The following is a 22,288-nucleotide window of genomic DNA, read 5'->3' as shown; positions in this document are numbered from 1 at the left end:
AGAGCAACCAATCCTTTGGAGTTGTCACACACTAACAGTTTTCAGCCAATCAGAGAGAGTACTGGAGAGTGGTCGCTGCCCCCACCCTCAGAAAAAGCTCTCTCTCTCTCAGCCCCTGATTCCCTCTGAGAGCCAGGCTACAGAGCAACCAATCCTTTGGAGTTGTCACACACTGTTTTCAGCCAATCAGAGAGAGGACTGAAGAGTGGCCGCCGCCCCCGCCCTCAGAAAAAGCTCTTGCTCTCTCTCTCAGCCCCTGACTCCCTCTGAGAGCCAGGCTATAGAGCAACCAATCCTTTGGAGTTGTCACACACTAACAGTTTTCAGCCAATCAGAGAGAGGACTGAAGAGTGGCCGCCGCCCCCGCCCTCAGAAAAAGCTCTTGCTCTCTCTCTCAGCCCCTGACTCCCTCTGAGAGCCAGGCTACAGAGCAACCAATCGTGTTTGGAGTCACACTAACAGCCAATCAGAGAGAGGACAGTGGTTGCACCCACCCTCAGGAAAAGCTCAGCCAACTCTCCTGGCTTAGTGCTAGGGAATCCTGGGAATTGTAGTTTGTTGTGGCACCAGAGCTCTTTCTGATAAAGAAGGCTCAATGTCTCACAAAACTACAATTCCCAGGGTTCTGTGGCACTGAGCCAGGGCAGTTAAAGCAGTCTCAAATTGGATTATTTCTGCAGTATGTCTTGGACTCAGCTCAGGCTGCATCTTCACTCCAGAGACAATCCAGTTTCATACCGTTTTAACTGCCATGGCCCAGTGCTATGAAATCCTGGGAATTGTAGTTTGTTGTCACACCAGAGTTTGCTGAAAGAAAAGGTTACATGTCTCAGAAAACTAGAATTCCCAGGATTCCATAGCACTGAGCCTGGGCAATTAAATGGGTGTCAAACTGGATTATTTCTCCAGTGCGGTTGCAGCCAAACTCTATTTGGCACAAAGCTTCCTGGACACACTTCATGTCAAAAGAAATATCTTAAAAGTATCAGAAGGACTGAAAAATTCTTTGTTTGGTTTTAATGGTAATTTTGAGAGTTGAAATAAGTTACAATTATTTTTATTCAATTAGGGCTACGTTTATTTGCAAAAGATCTGCCATTTTAACATTACGGGAATTTTCCGGGGATTTTGACTGAATATTTTGTGTGATGGGGGGGGGGGGATTAAGTGTGTTTTGGTCAAATGTGCAGGGAAATATCTCCGAGGCTTGTTGGCAACACTGCCAGTGAGAGACAAGTGCAAGACCATCTTGCAGAAAAGTTCAAGATAAGAAGAATGATGGTTCTTGAAAATGAAAATCTTAGGGCTGAAATAGACAGGCCAAATGGTCCATCTTCGGGCTGTGTTGGGAGTTCAGTGTTTCAATGATATATGCTCCAAACACAGCCCGAAGTCACCCCAACACCACCCCAATGAAGAAGCGCCAGTTTAAAAAGGAGCGGGAAAAATCAGCTCCTTTTCAGAAGCCAGTGTAAAACACTGGCAAAGTGCTGGATTGATGCCACTGGCATGTTGTTGCCAAGGCTTAGGAGTGAGTGGCGCTGGGGTGGCCCCAATCTACCCTTTTTGTGCAGTCTGTTTCACCCTTAAAGCCCTAAATGAAACTACATGCGAGATTCAAATACTGCTACAAGGATTTTGTTATTCCATTCTCCTCTGTACCCATAATTTAAAACTCTGTCACATAATTCAAGGCTATAAGGGACTAATTCTTACTCAGCTACAATCATAGTTCATTTCCTCTCTAACTTTCTCTTGCTCTGAGCTGAATCCCAAAAAAGAGAGCCCCTTCCGTAATGTTTCCCCATACTGGTTGCCAGATCAGCAGCACTCCAGAGCCTGAGATTTCACAGCCAAAACCTGACAACTGGTGCTGTCTCTGGTGATGTCACAAGAAGCTGGGTCTGATGATATGATTAATCATATTCATTAAGCATCAAGCACAGTTGCTGAGAGCATGCTATTCAAATAAAAAACAAACAAACAAACAACACCCCCACAAATTCTAGGAACTGAGATAAATGGGCGGAGGGGAAGAGATTTCTCTCTGTGTGTTTGTGTGTATAATAGCTTTTGCAACATAGAGTGCAAAAATGTTGGGGATTCAAGTTTCCTAAGGCTTCACCCTTTGTTAAGGAAACCAAAATATCAGTATCAAAATATCAAAGCCAAGCCTATTAGCTTTTAAATCAGCAGAGCATGTCTTTATCTAACAATGCTCCCTAAAGACAGAAGCTGACTCAAAGACAATACAAATAACTTGTAGTTTAAAAACAAAACTCTACATATGCAAAGAGGCTACATCCTAACCTATCTAATGAATAGTTCAGGTAAAAGAAGAAATTTTTATCTCACCATCTTTCAGAAGAAAGTTGAGAGAATAGGAAGATGGGAGACTCGGAGAGTAGCGGGATAATTTCTTTTTTCTTTTTGTTTTTGGTGAGGAAACTTCCTAAAGAAAGTTAGCTGAATCACATGATTTGTTAACCAACTTAGAAACGTATTTATTGCCCATGTGATTCAGCAGGACCAAATGGCATGTTTTAAAGAGAAAAGACAGTGGAGTTTGTATGCAGGGAAAATCCTAACTATCTGAGGAGGGGGAGAGAGAAAGCAATTATTTTTCAACAAAGAAAGATTGGAGGCCAGCAGCACACAAAAGGAAAATATTTATTTTCAGTCCAGTGTCCTAAGGGTGCACTATTCTGGAGGGCAAGCAAAAAGGAGTTGGAGCTTGAGAGTCAGCCACAGGAGTTTACTGCATACCATGCAGCTGCGGACAAGTCTACATAGGGACCACCAAACGCAGTGTTCAAACACGAATCAAGGAACATGACTGGATCAGCCAGAAAAACCAGCAGTAGCAGAACATGTTATAAACTATCCTGGGCATAAAATGCTATTTGAAAAAACTGAAATTCTGGACCATGCCAACAGCTATCAGGTCAGAATACACAGGGAAGCCATTGAAATCCACAAACACTGAGACAATTTCAACAGGAAAGAAGAAACCCTTAAAGTTAGCAAAGTTTGTCTACCAGTCCTGAAAAACACTAAAATCAAGACTCAGCAAAATGGAAATGAAAACCAGCCAGAGTCAGGGGTTTTCCCAGCAAACAATGATCATTAATTAAACAGATCCAAATCCTCTCTGCATATCGTCCCACCCTGAGGCCTTGCCATTCAACAACAGAAAAATACACAGATTAACATGGAAATCACTCCTCCCTTCAAAGGGTCACTCAGATGAAGATGCCAGCCACAGATGCTAGCAAAACATCAGGAATAAACTCTTCTAGAACATTGCCACACAGCCCCCCAAAACCACAAAAAAATAAGCCTGCCTACTGCCTGGGCACAGGGCAGGATGGTAAGATCCATAAGAGATGGATGCAAACTGCATGTAACTCATGACTGTTTTCTGCACAACCGTAGTTATAGAGTAGTTATAGAGGAGGCATAATGAAGACCTTGTCCCTTTAGATTGTAATTCAACACACACCCCATGAAATTTCCCTTCAATCCCTAACTTTCTACCATTGCAGAGAATGCGATATTGGTAACTAAAATGTAGTGGCACCCTATCCCACATTTGTTTGTTTGTTTGTTTGTTTAAAATAAACAACCAGTTGCATGCCCAGTGATTTCCACAGGCAGCTTTCACTTCCTTCCCTTGGGACATTTAAAATTAGCTTCTCTGTGAATCAGGAAATGTCCGCCTGAGAATGTAATGTTTCTTTCATTCCTTTTTTTTATTAATATGTATTTCTTCCTCTGTTCCCTTGTGCTCTACTCTTTTTTCTTTGGAAGATGAGGGGAGGAAGCAGAAAAATAGGAATACATAAGATTCATTATCCCCTCTCAATCCTCATATTTAAAACATGTTCTAGAGAGTCTTTAGTGACCAAGGTATAGGACAATAATTAGGAATGTGTTTTCATGTGTAACAACCCAAATTTGCCTTCAACATATCTACATCATGCTTCTTGCCATTTTAACTTCTATTATTTTTCTATTTTTATTGCAACTGTAGTGCATGAGTTAGCATGAGATACTGACTTGCAGTGCAGCATTATTTATATCTACTAAGTGGTATTCCTAAGTATGTACAGATGAGATTAAAACCTAAGTCATTTACTTTGGCTGCAGTAATAAATGGGATTACTCTGGATTACATTATAGTTAAAAATGTGCCGATGGCTGTTGCTTATAACATGGCCCAGAATGCACGATCTGGCAGGCTATGAGATTCTGAATGCAAATAGACTTCATTTTGTTTGAATGCTGCAGATGCCAAGTCTTTTAAGCATCATCATGCTTTCTGTATTCCAAAGGGGAAAGAACTAAATCATCTCCTTCATATTTTGCATATGAAAACTTTGCTGTCATGCTGCTGGGAGAAATCTCTTTCTTTCTCTCTTATTGAATGTGCATTGAGATGATGATATATTGTGGAGTTTGCCTTAGATAACTTGAATGAGCCTTAATGTGGTTGATGGGCCAATATTTATTTATGTGTTGATCCATTCTCTCCTGTGTCTGCATTTTATCTCCCCCAGGCCTTTCATTTTAATTGCATTTCAGCTCCCCCATCCTTCCAGACAGTGCTTTATCTTGATTTTTCTCTTTTGGTTTGCTCTGCTCATTTTCAGACATCTGTTTTTTAAACGGATACTATTATAAGTAAAGTCAATATACCGCTCCATCAGCCCCTGGCACCACTGGTACCACAAGCAACAGTCTGCCTTCTTTCCCCTACTTTTTCTTTTTCCCTGAAGACTGTTTTGGATTTACATTGCAACCTGTTCACTCTCCAGGCCTGAAGTCTGAAAGTCTGCTTCAGATTTGCTACAGTGCTTGCAGATTTGCATCCCAATAAGCAAGCACAACTTTGTAGAGTACATATGGACACTTTGCCGCTTCTTGAGTCAATGCTAAGATGCAAATGATCATATGTCTGCATTACCATTCCTACATGTAGCTTTCACTTTTTAAAACTGATTTTTTTTAAAAAAAAACCAAGTATATGTTCTCTCAGATCAGATCACATAAATCAACCATGCCTATCTATGTCGTTCTTAAGTTATAAATCTCTCATTCACGCTCATTTCCATTCCCTTTTCCTTGCAAGCCCAGCTATTAACCCTGATACATTAATGAGCTGATCAATGCATTTAAGTAGTGTGCTGTTGAATATAATACAGATGAGGATGTAGTAAGAATTTTTAAAAATTCTGCAGTGACATGACAGCAAACTAGTTAGGGATACCGTTTCAGAATGTTCTCTTATGTGAACAAAATTGTTGCTGTTGTTGTTGTTGTTGTGTGCCTTCAAGATTTTTATGACTTCTGGCAATTGTAAGGTGCAACTGCCATGGAGTTTTCTTGGTGGGCTTGCTTTTGACATTCTCTGAGGTTGAAAGAATATGACTTGCCCAAGGTCACCAAGTGGGTTTTGTTGGCCAAGTGGGGATTCGAACCCTGGTCTCCAGAGTCATAGAATTCATATGTACTGCATAAATAATGCAGTTTTACACCACTGTAACTGCCATGTGTTCATCCTACAAAATCTTGGGATTTGTAGTTTTGAGAAGCATCAGTACTCTTTGACAAGGAAGATGCCACATGATTCCATAGGATGGAGCTACACCACTTATTTCTACAATGTAGATGCACACACAGTTCAGTGTTTGTACTATTATACCATTTTGGGTCTCTGTGAAAAAATCCTCTACAAATAAAATAAAACAGGGCATCAATTGGAAGAAAAAATTCTTTCTCTGTTGTTGTTACTGCTGCTTTTGTAGCTATTATTTAAAGCAATTTTCCACATAAGAATGGTATCTGTTTTGTGCAACTTTCATTTGAGACACATTGAAGGAACTTATTGTTGTTCAATCTTCTTGTTCTCCTATGTGAACTATAACAACAACAACCAGTCAATTTTCAATCATGACCTTTTAACTGTATATTTTCTCTTATAAGTGTATTTTAGTGGGGTTTAGTGGGGTTTTCGGGCTATGTAGCTATGTTCTGGAAGAGTTTATTCCTGAAGTTTCGCCAGCATCTGTGGCATCTTCAGAGAATGCTGATATAGAAGTGAAGATGCCAGCCACAGATGCTGGCAAAACATCAGGAATAAACTATTCCAGAACATGGCCACATAGCCCGAAAACCCCACAAAAACATATGGATGCTGGTTGCAAAAGCCTTTGACTTCACATTGTATTTTAATGCTTTGATAGTATTGTATTTTAACTGTGAGTTAATGTGTTTTGTATTTTAACATGCTGTACCCTGCCTCTCACCTTGAATAAATAAAAATATTGTTGTTATTTTATTTATTTTTTACTTGCCTCTCTCCATGGATCAGGGAACAACAGCAAGCCAACAAATATACAACATCAGTGAAAAACACACATCAATTTAAATAAACAAACAAGAGACATACATATCAAAACAATCCACATTTAAAAATTCATCATTTAAATTTTACAATTTAAAAATCACCTGGATAAGCCTGAAGGAAGAGAGACTGGTTATCAATGATTTTTAAAATTTGGGCAGCATTTTCAGCTCTTGCATCTCTTCTAGAAGGTCATTCCACAGTTTAGAGACTGCTGACGAAAATGTCTTTTGGCTGACAGTTGTCAACCTAGTCCTAGCTGACTGGAATAAATGTCCTCCAGAGGACCTGAGTGTATGGGTCTACAGAATATGCATATTTGTTTTATTCTACTTTTCAGTGGGCATATTACACAAGTTCATAATCTGTTTTCAGTCACAGAATACAGCATCATGACAGCTTCTTACATTTTGAAGAGGCTTTCTATCTTTGATGATTAATGGTGAGAGGCCAAAAGGTAGGCATAAAATCTGACAAAGGCTTAGGAATTAGAGGAAAGCTTGGAGACACATCAGCTAGTCAGCCTATTAATTACCTTTAATCATTTTCCATTCCTCTTGCCCAGCTATCAACTAGGATAGAATAGTGGCTAAAAGACAAGGAAAGGACAGTGAAGTAGACTGCTTTAAATACTGCCTCTGCCATAAAACTCACTAGATGGTCTTAGCCAAAAGACCATCTCTGACCCAGAACAGACGGGCCTTTTGTGACACCCTTGTCATGTGCTAGGGTTGCCTCAGGGTGGTGTGCCCACATGCCCCTCAACCCTAGCACATGATGTATACATGGGTGCCACCATTGTTACATAAGCGCCACATGGCATCCGCATGGCACCATGACATAAAAAGAACCCGTTTTTGAGTTTTTCCCCGCTGGCAGGAAACCTCATGGTTTGGCAGCTGTTGCTCCCCTCCAGTGGAAAAACAGGCGCCATCAGGCTGCCCTTTTTGGGTGGTCTGTACCGTGCTTCTCTCTCATCTGCATTGTAGAAACAATGCAGTTTGACACCATGTTACAGAATTCTAGGATCTGTAGTGTGGTGAAACAGTCTTTTGCAGAGAAGGATAAAGATCTTGCAAAACAACAAATCTCTGGATTCCATAGGGCTAAAGGAGCTGTAGCACTTAAAGTGATGTCAAACTGCATTATTTCAACAGTGTAGATGCACCCACAATTTAAATATGCCCTTGCCTTTCTGCAGTAGGCATAATAATATTAGCTATCTCTGGAGTGATGTTGTAAGAGTTAAAAAATGATAATATGTATGAAACAACTATGCAATTACTTATATAAATATTAAAGTCGTACCCAAAGTGCTGAAGTATATTCCCCAAGTAGATTCAGCAACCCAGATAGCACCTTTAAAGTCTGGACTAGAACCCAGAGTGAATTCATTGGATTCATTGGCTCACTGATGTCAAAGAAATCATGTGAATAACTGTGAATAACATAAAATTTATGAGAAGTGTTGAATACTGAAAACTGAACTGAAAGATTTCTCAGTTCCCAGGCTGAGCTCATGCATCCATCTTCTACTACATCTACTATTGTGGTAGTTTGTTAGAAAAAAGAGCACTAAGTTTGTACTCTCTTCTGCTGTAGGGTCATGTTGGCAGTTTGCTGGAGCGTGGTCTCACAGTGACCAATTTAGGAAAAATTAGGTGACATAAAGAGTTTTATCTGGCCTATAAATGTTTCTAACTCTAGCTAAATATTAACAGACTTGCACATCATTCAGCACTGCCAAAGGCAGAATTCTGGACAGTACATAAGCAATCCTTACAATCATATCTCCAAAGGTTTTGCACACAAGAACGTCTTGATAGACTGAGTGCCCTACAGCAAAACAACTGATGGCAAATGATCCTTATGTCAGAACTTGGGATGTCAACTGATTTATAGGAACATAACCTTGACAGACAAGGAGAAAGAGAAACTACAGAGATTTTGAAAGAACTTGCACTAATAGTTCTCATCATGATTCATTGTATGTAGTAATTGTTTTCTTGTATCCTAACTCCCTGAGATGTTACTGCATTGGGAAGGATGCTCTATTAATTAGAATTAATGCTTCTTTAAAGACAGATGTGCTATTATGTAAAAACTTCAATGAACACATCTCAAGGTACAAGATAATATTCAGCATCACTCCTCTCCCCTGGATTGCAGTCAGAAAAAACTGCTCCTCTTGACCTGCTCAATGTTTCTAGATTTCTTGGTTTCTCTATGAATAGTGATGATTTGCATAATTTCCCACTTAAACAATAAATGCTAGAACATGTAATAAGGGCAACATTTCCCTCTTTCCCTACCTCTTTCTTCTTTGATTCTGTTTTCATTTTGCTAAAACCAGAACAGCTATTGATTCTCTATTTATATTTGCAAAAATAAAAAATAAAAAGTAAATAAATGGAAAAAGAATGCTTGTCCTGTTCAGCAATCAAACTGGAAGAGGATTTAATAACCCAAAGTATTGATTAGAATTTACTTGCTTGTGGGCCATTGATTTGGAACTGTTGTTAAATCCCCCCCCCTTTTTTTTGGAAACCACTGTTGCTTCTTTGTGTAAAAAGCCCCAGACTTGCATACAAATAATTGTTCAATAATGATTTAATGTCGCTTCTACAGCTCATGCATACCAAGAGAGAGAGAGAGAAAGAGAGATGAGAGGAAAAAAAAGAAAAAGGCAATTTAAACAAAACAAAAAGACAATTTAAACAGAACAAAAGGGACCACCACTTAGTTTAGTACCTAGGCTATTTTTAAGGTATATTCAGGCCATGCCTAGCCCAGTGTTACTCAGCCTGACACCGTACTGGCAGATGTCAATTGCTGTGGCCATAAATAGTAGCTCATAAGCTTCTGGCCATTTATCAAGCCTGTCTTCAATGTTAGGTTAGAACAAGGAGCACAGAAATAGTTGTGAAGCCCAGTAAATTACACCATGGTAATCTGATGAAATATTGATCAGATAAAAAGTGCCAGCTCAGTACTGGTACTTGTAATAGACCCAATACAAACACTGTTGGGGGACATGATCAGAGATATACAAGGTCAATTCCAATGTTTGCCCATGCTCTGTTTGAGTTATAGTTTGCAGATCTTCTTTTTAAGTGCATGAGCCTGAAGCGTGATGTTTTTCTCTGACAGATAATTGTGATGATCAGCTGGTGTCTGCCTTGCCTCAGTCATCATTCAGCAGTTCATCGGAGCTGTCCAGTAGTCACAGCCCAGGATTTGCAAGGCTTAATCGAAGAGATGGTAAGTACTCCTTCTGTTTTTAAATCTTAATTTCTGAACGTTTTGCCAAAGGAGCTATGAAGACAAATGAACAGTATGCATCTCCTAGAATTTTAAATTGGAAGTGTGCATTTATCAGGACTTTATTTTCTTTCATGATTAAAGTACACAATACAATTTTCAAAGACCCATTCCTTTTTGTTATCCAGCAGTACACCATCTTGACAAGCACAGTGAAAGAAACTACCACTTGGGATTGCAGTATCACTTTTATCCAATGTTTTGTAGGTCCATATTACTAAGGATGATCCAAATTCATATTCTTAATGAGAAAGGATGCTTTGATGCACCAAGACATCGTTTAGTGATGGTAGGAGGAATGATAAACTGCTATGAGATATCCACATTCACATTTCAGGACTATTTTGCAAAAAATTCATCTGTACAAAAACATTGGCTGGAATACTACATGTACTACTTAGTTATGTATTTAGTTGCTTAGCTAAGCAGCGATTTCTGGTCTGACCAGCAGCAGCAGCTATGCAGAGAGAACAGGCTCAGGTCTGCTGCCAATAGTGACATGGGTGGGTGGCATTTCCACTGCCCTCCTGGCTACTAGTCTTCCACTGCCCTCTTGGCATAAAACAAGGCTGCAACAAGGAAGTGTGAAAGAGGTGCTGGTGGGAGGAGAAGGGAACCATCATCTGCCCACATTTCAATCTTGGGCAGAAAGGGTCCCTCTTCTTTCTGTGTGGGTGATGTCTGGTCAAGCAGGGTAGTTACAGTTGTGGCAATACTGTCACAATCGTAACTATATAGAGAGAATAAGGATCCCTAAATCCTGAATTTCAACCATTGCTTGTTGTGCCTAAAATAACGTTCTTGCACAAAAACAAAATACAACAAACCCCCAAATCCACAAGGAGCTGGGATTTGAACCCTGGTCTCCTGAGTCATAGTCCAATGCTCAAACCACTACACAATGCTGGCTCTCTTTTCTTTAAGTGACAGTGATAGTAATAGTTGCACATTTTGTCCCAGATGTTGTTTCTGCTGTAATTCAATTGGTGTGAAGGGATCTCAATGCAGATAGAGGTCACTACCTTTCTTAGTTAGCCATGTGGGGAGGGTGACAGAGGACCGTAAAATGTAAAATCCATCGTCTATCATTTGTGAAGCTACAGGCCTCTTCCTTTCTTATTCAGAGAACATTGAATTTCTCAAGAAGTCTGTACTGCTGCATCTGGAAAAACTTTTAGACAGTATATAGGTACAACTTGCCAATTATAGTCAAATGAAAAAGTTTTACCTTTGTTGGGGGTACAAACCACAAAGTGTTATGTTTCAGTTAGCTCCCTCTTCTTTATGACCCCCCTGTTATGGCTAAATTTGGTATCTTCAAATCCAGCAAATATATTCAGGGGCAGCTGTGTTGCCATGCTGGAAAATATAACAAAATACAAAGTCCTGAATATATTTCTTGCACAAAACCAATGTATTTTTCACCATGTGTACTATTTTGTGTGTTTTTAAAAAATCAAAAATGCCTTTAAAACATCTTTCACAAATAAACCTTTGAAAACAAATGGAGGAAAATGAAAAAGAAATGAAAAATGTGCAAAATTCTTGTCAGCTCACCCATCAGTGAGAAAACTTTTGAAAATATGTTCTTGCATAGAATGAGGAGGAAGAGGAAGAGGCAGAAACTTTTAGTTTCAATTAAAGTCACAGTTTTTACCTTTAATATCTATAGAATAAATGTAAGGTGTAATAGCAACAACACAGCATATTAATGCTTTCAGACAATGAGCCTGGCCTATTCAGAATTAAGTCAGTCCCTAATTACTAGAATGATTAAATGTTCAGATGAATCTCCTCTCTAAATATTTTTGCAAAGTTTAATTGTATAGTATGTCCTTTGAATGAATTTTATTGCTATGTTTTATGTTTAGCTCTACATGATTAAATATATAAATCTGAATGAATGAATATTTATACATGAATGTTGGATGAACTGGGGAGGGGGAGTGTTAATCTCTCCCACCTTTGATGACCTGGTTTCTCTCTGGAGCAGCCCACAAAGCCTGGTGGTGGGCAGATGGAGTTTCAGTGGTCTATTGGAATTCCATCTCCCTCACTCTTACCAGGTGTCCTGTAACACAACCTGCTGGGTTTGAGTGAGTATATTTGAAGGTGGGTGGCCAGGACAGAAGAGGGATTCTGTTGGTGCATTGCCCATCTTTCTACCCAACAATCTCCTTTCCTAAGCTGGTTGAGTTGGTCTCATTGGTAGTGTCAGAGTCCTCATGGCTCATTGTGCTGAGGGATTTCAACATCCATGAACAGACCCTTCTGTCAGGATCAGTTCTGGATTACATATTTTCCACTACAACCATGGGTCTGTCCTAAGTAGTATCTGGGGCCACTCATGCTGTGGGACACATTATGGACCTAGTTTTCTGTTTTAGATGGTATGATATAATCTGAGTGTGGAGTAACTTTCTATAGTTCTGTTGTCATGGACATATCACTGTCTTGGTGGATTTTAGACTCTCTGGAACTCAAAGCCTCTGCAGAGGTGGAGGCAGATCAATATTGTTCAGCACAAGAGGATTATGGATTTGGATGCATTGGATTGCTCTTCAGGAGTTTTTTGTTCCTTTGGCAGGTGATTTTGTCAAAGCCTTGTCTGAACCCTGCAATACTAAATGGCCAGTGTGGTGGACACAGTTGCTTGTAAGTGTCTCCTCCCATAGAGCGGAGAAGGCAAGCCCTGATTCACTAGGGAGCTGGCAGCGATGAAATAAGTGCAATGGAAATTAGAGCAATGATGGCAGAACACTCGGAATGGGCCTGACCAAACACAAGCTAAAGCTCTTTAGAAAACCTATGGTGTGGCAGTAATGATAGTGGTGAAATTCTTCTTCACTGTCACTATTGCATCTGCACAATGTCATCCACTGGAGTTGTTGCAAGTAATCATGATCCTTTTACAGCCTGCCTCATGAGAGCAGCATATAAACCATTCAGTAGCCCACTGTGAAGAGTTTGCACAGCACTTTGTGGATAAAATTGCTCAGATGTGCTCTGACTTGAATGCTATAGTTAATAAAAATCTAGTGGATGTAACCTTGGCCACTGCTTGCACCGTGTTATTGAATATGTTTCAGTTTATGCAAACTGAGGATGTGGACTTGATCTTTGTAGGGATGAGAGCCACCATGTGCATTCTAGTCCCATGTGCTTCCTGGCTGTTGAATACAACTCAAGGTGGAACTGGTAGACTGGGTAAGAGGAGTAGTGAATGCCTCACTATAGCAAGCAGGTTTCCATTGTTTTCTAAAAGAGGATGTGGTTTTCAGCTTGGGTGTTCTTCTGTGCTTGGATCCAATCCTGAATGTGCAAGTTTTGGCTTGGGGCCAGGAGTGCATTTATACAGTTTAAACTAGTGCACCAGCTGTTCCCATTCCTTCAGAAATTGAGTCTGGCTATGATGATGCATCCCTTTTTAAATATTATGTTTAGACTACTGTAACAAGCTTTATGTGGGGCTGCCTTTGGCAATTGTTTGGAAACTTAAGCAGGTCCAAAATGCATGGCCAGACTATTGATTGGGGTTAGGTACAGGGATCATGTGCCCCCTACTTACACATTCTGGTTAAAACAATTCAGTTGGCTGTTCCCAGGCAGAAATCAGAGTGGTGATTTTGGTCTTTAAAGCCCTAAATAGCTTGGAACTAGACTATCTGAAAGATATTGACATAAAACAGATGGGTATGAACGAGTGGTGCACGACTTTCCTGGGCCAATTGTGCTGGGGCCATGGCAACTGCACATGCCTGGCCCCAATCTGGGCCACAGCTACAGCCCTGAACCAGGCTGCTGGAAGGAGCAGATCCTATCCACTCCTTCTTGGCCTGGTTCTTCCTGGATGATGTGGCATCGTTGTGGCTTCTGACCATGTTCAGAGTGTTTGTCACCTCAACGCTATACCCCAAATGTGGCTGGAATCTGTGTCATTTGCCCCATGTGTTTCAGGCTTGGTCTCTTTATACAAGCCAGTGTGCACATTAAAACTGGCAGAGGAGGCGTTCTCTCAGTCCCACCACCTTTTAATCTATATCTTTTAACTGTGTTTAGCTATTTTTTAAAATAATGTTGTTGTTTCTTTTTAACTTTTGTAAATTAATGTTCTAGCTTAATCTTTTTAAAAATATTGTAAGCCACCTTGAATTCCATCTTGGGAGCAAGGCAGGATATAAATTCAATAAATAAATAAATAGAAGCTTGACAATTTACAGTTACCCCCTTTCTCTTTTCTGATTACAGAATGGATTCTTGGTATTCCATTCAATTTGGTAATGCTATTTAAGCAATTTGGCAACATTTGTGGAAGGAAAAGAGAGGAAACACTTTATAAAAAGCAGAAAAATTTGGGGCTAGGTCAGGATGGGAGTGATGTGACTCACAGACTGCCTTTCAGAACCTGGTGTGGCCTTTGCCTCCCTCTTCCCCTAGAACTACACTTTTCCAGGGGGAAATGTCCAAAGTGATGTTTTGTGGGTCTGAAAATATACCTGATTTGGCTGGTAAATATTGTTTCAGACTCCAGAAACAGCAAGGAAGCTCATCTAAACTCATCTAAAATTGAATGCATTTTCTGCACTGGAAACAGCGTTTTTCTGCACAGAAAATTGTACTTCTGCATAGAAATATTGATAATGAGAGCAAACTAAATTTCTTGTTGGAAAGGGGTTAACCTCTTTGTGACTGGTAGGATTACCCTTTTTGCTACCCTGAGGAAGCAGGCAGCAGAAAAAGGTTCAGCCTAGGGGGAAAAAAAAAGAAAAAGCAATTTAAACAAAACAAAACAAAGACAATAACAGAACAAAAGGGACCACCACTTAGTTTATACCTAGGCTATTTTTAAGGTATATTCAGGCCATGCCAGCCCATGTTACTCAGCCTGACCCCGTACTGGCAGATGTCAATTGCTGTGGCCATAAATAGTAGCTCATAAGCTCTGGCCATTTATCAGCCTGTCTTCATGTTAGGTTAGAACAAGGACACAGAAATAGTTGTGAAGCCAGTAAATTACCCCTGGTAATCTGATGAACTATTGATCAGATAAAAGTGCCAGCTCAGTACTGGTACTTGTAATAGACCCAAACAAACACTGTTGGGGGACATGATCAGAGATATACAAGGTCAATTCCAATGTTTGCCCATGCTCTGTTTGAGTTAGATTTGCAGATCTTCTTTTTAAGTGCATGAGCCTGAACGCGCGATGTTTCTCTGACAGATAATGTGATGATCAGCTGGTGTCTGCCTTGCTCAGTCATCATTCAGCAGTTCATCGGAGCGTCCAGTAGTCACAGCCCAGGATTTGCAAGGCTTAATCGAAGAATGGTAAGTACTCTCTTCTGTTTTTTAAATCTTAATTTCTGAACGTTTTGCCAAAGGAGCTATGAAGACAAATAACAGTATGCATCTCCTAGAATTTTAAATTGGAAGTGTGCATTAGAGGACTATTCTCATGAAAAAAGTACACAAACAAGCAAAGACCCATCCTTTTGTGACCACAGTCCACCACTGACAAAAGGAAAGAAACTACCACTGGGATTGCAGTATCACTTTTATCCAATGTTTTGTAGGTCCATATTACTAAGGATGATCCAAATTCATACTTAATGAGAAAGGATGCTTTGATGCACCAAGACATCGTTTAGTGATGGTGAGGAGGAATGATAAACTGCTATGAGATATCCACATTCACATTTCAGGACTATTTTGCAAAAAATCATCTGTACAAAAACATTGGCTGGAATACTACATGACTACTAGTTATGTATTTAGTTGCTTAGCTAAGCAGCGATTTCGGTCTGACCAGCAGCAGCAGCTAGGCAGAGGAAAGGCTCAGGTCTGCTGCCAATAGTGACATGGGTGGGTGGCATTTCCACTGCCCTCCTGGCTACTAGTCTTCCACTGCCTCTTGGCATAAAACAAGGCTGGCAACAAGGAAGTGTGAAAGAGGTGCTGGTGGGAGGGAGAAGGAACCATCATCTGCCCACATTTCAATCTTGGGCAGAAAGGGTCCCTCTTCTTTCTGTGGGGTGATGTCTGGTCAAGCAGGGTAGTTACAGTTGTGGCAAACTGTCACATCGTAACTATATAGAGAGAATAAGGATCCCTAATCTGAATTTCAACCATTGCTTGTTGCCTAAATACGTTCTTGCACAAAACAAATACAACAAACCCCCAAATCCACAAGGAGCTGGGATTTGAACCCTGGTCTCTGAGTCATAGTCCAAGGCTCAAACCACTACACAATGCTGGCTCTCTTTTCTTTAGTGACAGTGATAGTAATAGTTGCACATTTTGTCCCAGATGTTGTTTCTGCTGTAATTCAATTGGTGTGAAGGGATCTCAATGCAGATAGAGGTCACTACTTTCTAGTTAGCCATGTGGGGAGGGTGACAGAGGACCGTAAAATGTAAAATCCATCGTCTATCATTTGTGAGCTACAGGCCCTTTCCTTTCTATTCAGAAACATTGAATTTCTCAAGAAGTCTGTACTGCTGCATCTGGAAAAACTTTTAGACAGTATATAGGTACAACTTGCCAATTATAGTCAAATGAAAAAGTTTACCTTTGTTGGGGGTACAAACCACAAAGTGTTATGTTTCAGTTAGCTCCCTCTCTTTATGACCCCTGTTATGGCTAAATTTGGTATCTTCAAATCCAGCAAATAATTAGGGGCAGCTGTGTTGCCAGTCTGGAAAATATAACAAAATACAAAGTCCTGAATATATTTCTTGCACAAAACCAATGTATTTTTCACCATGTGTATATTTTGTGTGTTTTTAAAAAATCAAAAATGCCTTTAAAACATCTTCACAAATAAACCTTTGAAAACAATGGAGGAAAATGAAAAAGAAATGAAAAATGTGCAAAATTCTTGTCAGCCTCACCCATCAGTGAGAAAACTTTTGAAAATATGTTCTTGCATAGAATGAGGAGGAAGAGGAAGAGGCAGAAACTTTTAGTTTCAATTAAAGTCACAGTTTTTACCTTTAATACTATAGAATAAATGTAAGTGTAATAGCAACAACACAGCATATTAATGCTTTCAGACAATGAGCCTGGCCTATTCAGAATTAAGTCAGTCCCTAATTACTAGAATGATTAAATGTTCAGATGAATCTCCTCTCTAAATATTTTGCAAATTTATTGAGTGTCCTTTGAATGAATTTTATTGCTATGTTTATGTTTAGCTCTACATGATAAATATATAAATCTGAATGAATGAATATTTATACATGAATGTTGGATGAACTGGGGAGGGGGAGTGTTAATCTCCCCACCTTTGATGACCTGGTTTCTCTCTGGAGCAGCCCACAAAGCCTGGTGGGGGGCCAGATGGAGTTTCATGTGGCTATTGGAATTCCATCTCCCTCACTCTTACCAGGTGTCCTGTAACACACTGCTGGGTTTGAGTGAGTATATTTGAAGGGTGGGGGCCAGGACAGAAGAGGGATTCTGTTGGTGCATTGCCCATCTTTCTACCCAACAATCTCCTTTCCTAAGCTGGTTGAGTTGGTCTATTGGTAGTGTCAGAGTCCTCATGGCTCATGTGCTGAGGGATTTCAACATCCATGAACAGACCCTTCGTGCAGGATCAGTTCTGGATTACATATTTTCCACTACAACCATGGGTCTGTCCTAAGTAGTATCTGGGGCCACTCATGCTGTGGGACACATTATGGACCTAGTTTTCTGTTTTAGATGGTATGATGATAATCGAGTGTGGAGTAACTCTATAGTTCTGTTGTCATGGACATATCACTGGTCTTGGTGGATTTTAGACTCTCTGGAACTCAAAGCTCTGCAGAGGTGGAGGCAGATCATATTGTTCAGCACAAGAGGATTATGGATTTGGTTGCATTGGATTGCTCTTCAGGAGTTTTTTGTTCCTTTGGCAGGTGATTTGTCAAGCCTTGTCGGAACCCTGCAATACAAATGGCCAGTGTGGGTGGACCACAGTTGCTTGTAGTGTCTGTCTCCTCCCATAGAGCGGAGAAGGCAAGCCTGATCACTAGGGAGCTGGCAGTGATGAATAAGTGCAATGGAAATTAGAGCATGAGGGCAGAACACTGGAATGGGCCTGACCAAACACAAGCTAAAGCTCTTTAGAACCTATGGTGTGGCAGTAATGATAGTGGTGAAATTCTTCTTCACTGTCACTATTGCATCTGCACAATGTCATCCACTGGAGTTGTCACAAGTAATCATGACCTTTTACAGCTGCCTCATGAGAGCAGCATATAACCATCAGTAGCCCACTGTGAAGAGTTTGCACGCACTTTGTGGATAAAATTGCTCAGATGTGCTCTGACTTGAATGCTAGTTAATAAAAATTAGTGGATGTAACCTTGGCCACTGCTTGCACCGTGTTTGAATATGTTTCAGTTTATGCAACTGAGGATGTGGACTTGATCTTTGTAGGATGAGAGCCACCATGTGCATTCTAGTCCCATGTGCTTCCGGCTGTTGAATACAACTCAAGGTGGAACTGGTAGACTGGGTATGGAGGGTAGTGAATGCCTCACTAAGCAAGCGGTTTCCATTGTTTCTAAAAGAGGATGTGGGTTTTCAGCTTGGGTGTTCTCTGTGCTTGGATCCAATCCTGAATGTGCAAGTTTTTGGCTTGGGGCCAGGAGGTGCATTTATACAGTTTAAACTAGTGCACAGCTGTTCCCATTCCTTCAGAAATTGAGTCTGGCTATGATGATGCATCCCTTTTTAAATATTTGTTGGAGACACTGTAACAAGCTTTATGTGGGGCTGCCTTTGGCAATTGTTTGGAAACTTAAGCAGGTCCAAAATGCATGGCCAGACTATTGATTGGGGTTAGGTACAGGGATCATGTGCCCCCTACTTACACATTCTGGTTAAAACAATTCAGTTGGCTGTTCCCGGGCAGAAGCAGAGTGGTGATTTTGGTCTTAAAGCCCTAAATAGCTTGGAACTAGACTATCTGAAAGATGATTGACATAAAACAGATGGGTATGAACGAGTGGTGCACGACTTCCTGGGCCAATTGTGCTGGGGCCATGGCAACTGCACATGCCTGGCCCCAATCTGGGCCACAGCTACAGCCTGAACCAGGCTGCTGGAAGGAGCAGATCCTATCCACTCCTCTTGGCCTGGTTCTTTCCTGGATGATGTGGCATCGTTGTGGCTTCGGACCATGTTCAGAGTGTTGTCACCTCACGCTATACCCCAAATGTGGCTGGAATCTGTGTCATTTGCCCCATGTGTTTCAGGCTTGGTCCTTATACAAGCAGTGTGCACATTAAAACTGCAGAGGAGGCGTTCTCTCAGTCCCACCACCTTTTAACTATATCTTTTAACTGTGTTTAGCTATTTTTTTAAATAATGTGTTTGTTTCTTTTTAACTTTGTAAATTAATGTTCTAGCTTAATCTTTTAAAATATTGTAAGCCACCTTGAATTCCATCTTGGGAGCAAGGCAGGATATAAATCAATAAATAAATAATAGAAGCTGACAATTTACAGTTACCCCCTTTCTTTTCTGATTACAGAATGGATTCTTGGTATTCCATTCAATTTGGTAATGCTTTTAAGCAATTTGGCAACATTTGTGGAAGGAAAAGAGAGGAAACACTTTAGATAAAAAGCAGAAAAATTTGGTGTGTGCTAGGCAGGATGGGAGTGGGAGTGTGTGACTCACAGACTGCCTTTCAGACCTGGTGTGGCCGTTGTGCGCTCCATCTTCCGCGAACTACACCTTTCCAGGGTGGTAGGGAGATGGTCTTGACGGTGAGGTGGGTTTTGTGGTGGTCTTTGGTGTGGTGACCTGAGGTGTTGGTGGCTGGTGTATGAGGAGGGTGGGGTTGTGGGTGGTGTGTCGAGACTCCAGAAACAGCAAGGAAGCGGCAGCGAAACGCATCGAAAATGGAGTGGCATGGTCGGCCGTGGTGGGGGAGAACAGACGGTTTGCGGTGCATTGGGGTGCGAGAAAAGTGTGACGGGCGGTGCATAGAAAGTGGTGATGGGAGGTATGGAAGCAAGGAGTGCTAAGGTCGTTGGGGTTGGGTATAGGGGGGGGTAACCTGCGGGTGTGGTAGCGGTGGGTGTAGGAGTTGGACGCGCTGGGGGGGTGGTGTGGCGGGCGGGATGCGGAGAGGCGAGGCAGCAGAAAAAGGGGGCGCCGAGGGGGGGGGGGGGGGGCCCCGACAAAGAGGCGGGAAGGGGCCGGGGAAAGAGAGAGGGGGGAGTGGGTGGGGAAAGGAGACAGAACGGCGGGGAGAGGAACGAGTGTGGCTGGAGGCCGGGGGGGGGGGCGGGGGAAAGGGGCGGGAACGGAGGCAAGCAGAGACGGGACAGGAAAAGAGGAGTGTTGGTTTGGGGGGAGTAGGGTTTTGTGCGTGTGGTGGTCGGGTGCGTGTGGTCGGTCAGGGCCGCGAGCGCACACCAAAGAAGGGGGGACAGAGGAAGAAAGGGGACAGCAACAAGGGGAGCGAAAGCCCAGAACGCAAGAGGGAGGCGGACGAAAACAACGGGCCAGAGGGCCGGCCAGGGCAGGGACATGAAAAGAAGCAACTGGGAAAAAGAGGGGGGAAGGCGAAGGGTTGGCGGGGGGTGTTAAGGGGGAGGGGGATGGGGGGGGAGGGGGATGGTAGGTGGGTCACCCGGGCACCAGGACGGGCTGGGGCCAGCATACGGCAAACAAAGGAAAAAGAAGCCGGGTTGTGTGTGGGGGCGCGCGTGTGGGGGGGGTTTTGTGTGGGGGTTGGATGGGTTGCGTGTGGTTGGTGGGGGGTGTGGTTGTGTGTGTGTGGTGTGTGTGTTGGGGTGGTGGGGGGGGGGGTTTGTGGTGTGGTGTGGTTGGGGGTGCTGGTACGGGTGTGGTTTGTTCAGGAGGGGATGGTTGGGGTGGGTTTGTTTTGCGTTTTTCTGTAGGTGTGTGTGATCGGGATGGTTGTGGTTTTGTGTGTTGTCCGTGGTTTTGTACTTAGTGTGTATGTGGTTGTTTTGGTGATTGCTTCGTGGTGGTGGTGTCGGTGTGTACGTTGTTTGTTTGTCTTTGTTGTGTGCGGTTTTGTTTGTGTGGGGCTTGTGTTTTTATTGTTTTGTGTTGTTTTGTTTTTTAATGTGTTTTTTTTGTGTTGTGGATTTTTTTGGGTTTTGTGTGTTGGTTTTGTTTGTAAAGATGTGGTCGGCTGTTTTTTGGGTTGTGGGTGTGTGTGGTAGGGGTGGACAAAAGGGCGCGCCACCATGCAGATGGGAAGGGGAAAACTAAATCAAGGAAGGTGATAGTTAGGCAAACAAGTCAGGGGGCAGCAAGCCAGGGGGGAACGGAAAGAGCGTAGGTGGAGGGGAATGGAAAACAGGGCAAGGCGCACATCAGGGTTGGGGCGGGAAAAGAAGGTGGGCGGAAAAGGAGAGCACAGGGAGAGAAGAGAAAAACAAAACGGATAGATTTGTGCGTTGCGCGCGCAACACCCACACCCACCAGTTAATAATAGATGGGTCAACTATAGGACTGCCGATGGCGTAGAGTTGCAGGTTTGTCAAATAGAAGATAATAGTCAGTGCTGGTAAGTAGGAAAAGGTGGTGGGTAAAAAAACAAACAAAACAAAGAGTGCTACAGCTTCGGGACGCGGGAGGTATAACAATGGAGAAAGCGCCCGTTATAGATACAGGAGTGAAACTGAAAACAGAGTGTTATAAAAATGCCCGGGAGCGGGCAAGTTGGAACCAGATGCCAGCACCCAGACGTCAGGCATCTTAGCGGGCAGATTTCAAAACAGCAATTCTGGTTTTTGAAAAGCGTGAGGAATAAGTGCAGCTGGGATCTAGCTGCATCTGGGGTTGTAACGCGTCCAGCCACCACATTTGTGATAAAACCCCTGTTTTTTTGATTTTCAATCCCACATCGAGGTTGGGGGTATTTCTCCATGCAATAATCTCATTAGTTTTAGAAGGTATTTGGTTCACCCCAAGAGGAAGAGACAAGGTCAGGCGGGTTACACACCGCCATGAAAGTACGCGCAGAGCGCGTACTAGGGTTTAGGGAGGTTCGAGTGCTTTCCGCACCTCCCTAACCCTAATACGGCCTTTGCCGTAAAAATGACGGCGGCCATCCAGTGGCGCGCCCGCCATGGAGGAGTCACGGCCGTGCCGCCTCTATAGCGACACGCGGACTGACGTCCGTCGCTCTGTGGCCAGGGCGGGCGGGCAGGGTACCCTTAGGCGAACCAGGAAGGAGCTCCGTTCGGAGCGCCTTCCTGGGTGCGGCACTGCGTTGGCTTCGTCGGGGCGGCAGCCTTCAGACGGCTGCGGCCCGCAAAGCAAGGGAGAAAGGGGCCAAGCGGACCCTCCTCCCCCGCCTTGCCGGCGCGGGGTGACCTTGGGGCTTGAAGCACTCAAGGCACCCCGTGTTCAGGCCTGCGGGGACGTGCGTTTTGCGCTTCCCCGCAGCCTGGAAGGCAGCGGTCGGGGGGCCTCAGCGGCTGCCCATTCTGTCCGCGGAGGCCCCGATAACTGGGGAAGGGGTGGGTACAGCGCCCCCCAAATAGGCGGTCTGTAACCTGCCTAAGATAAATAGTCTAAAAT

At 42.6% G+C, this 22,288-nt stretch overlaps 1 protein-coding gene across 1 annotated transcript in view; it reads left to right on the top strand.

Annotated features, from left to right (window-relative positions):
- Positions 1–22,288, top strand: part of LOC121922129 (contactin-associated protein-like 4) — a 363,219-nt gene that overhangs the window by 64,845 nt on the left and 276,086 nt on the right. The window contains 1 exon segment of the mRNA XM_042451118.1: positions 9,557–9,667. Coding sequence (XP_042307052.1) covers positions 9,557–9,667 — 111 coding nt within the window.

The sequence above is a fragment of the Sceloporus undulatus genome, chromosome 2 (assembly GCF_019175285.1).
Source record: "Sceloporus undulatus isolate JIND9_A2432 ecotype Alabama chromosome 2, SceUnd_v1.1, whole genome shotgun sequence".
In the NCBI taxonomy this organism is placed as follows: Eukaryota; Metazoa; Chordata; class Lepidosauria; order Squamata; family Phrynosomatidae; genus Sceloporus; species Sceloporus undulatus.
This window is presented reverse-complemented; position numbering and strand designations above follow the sequence as displayed.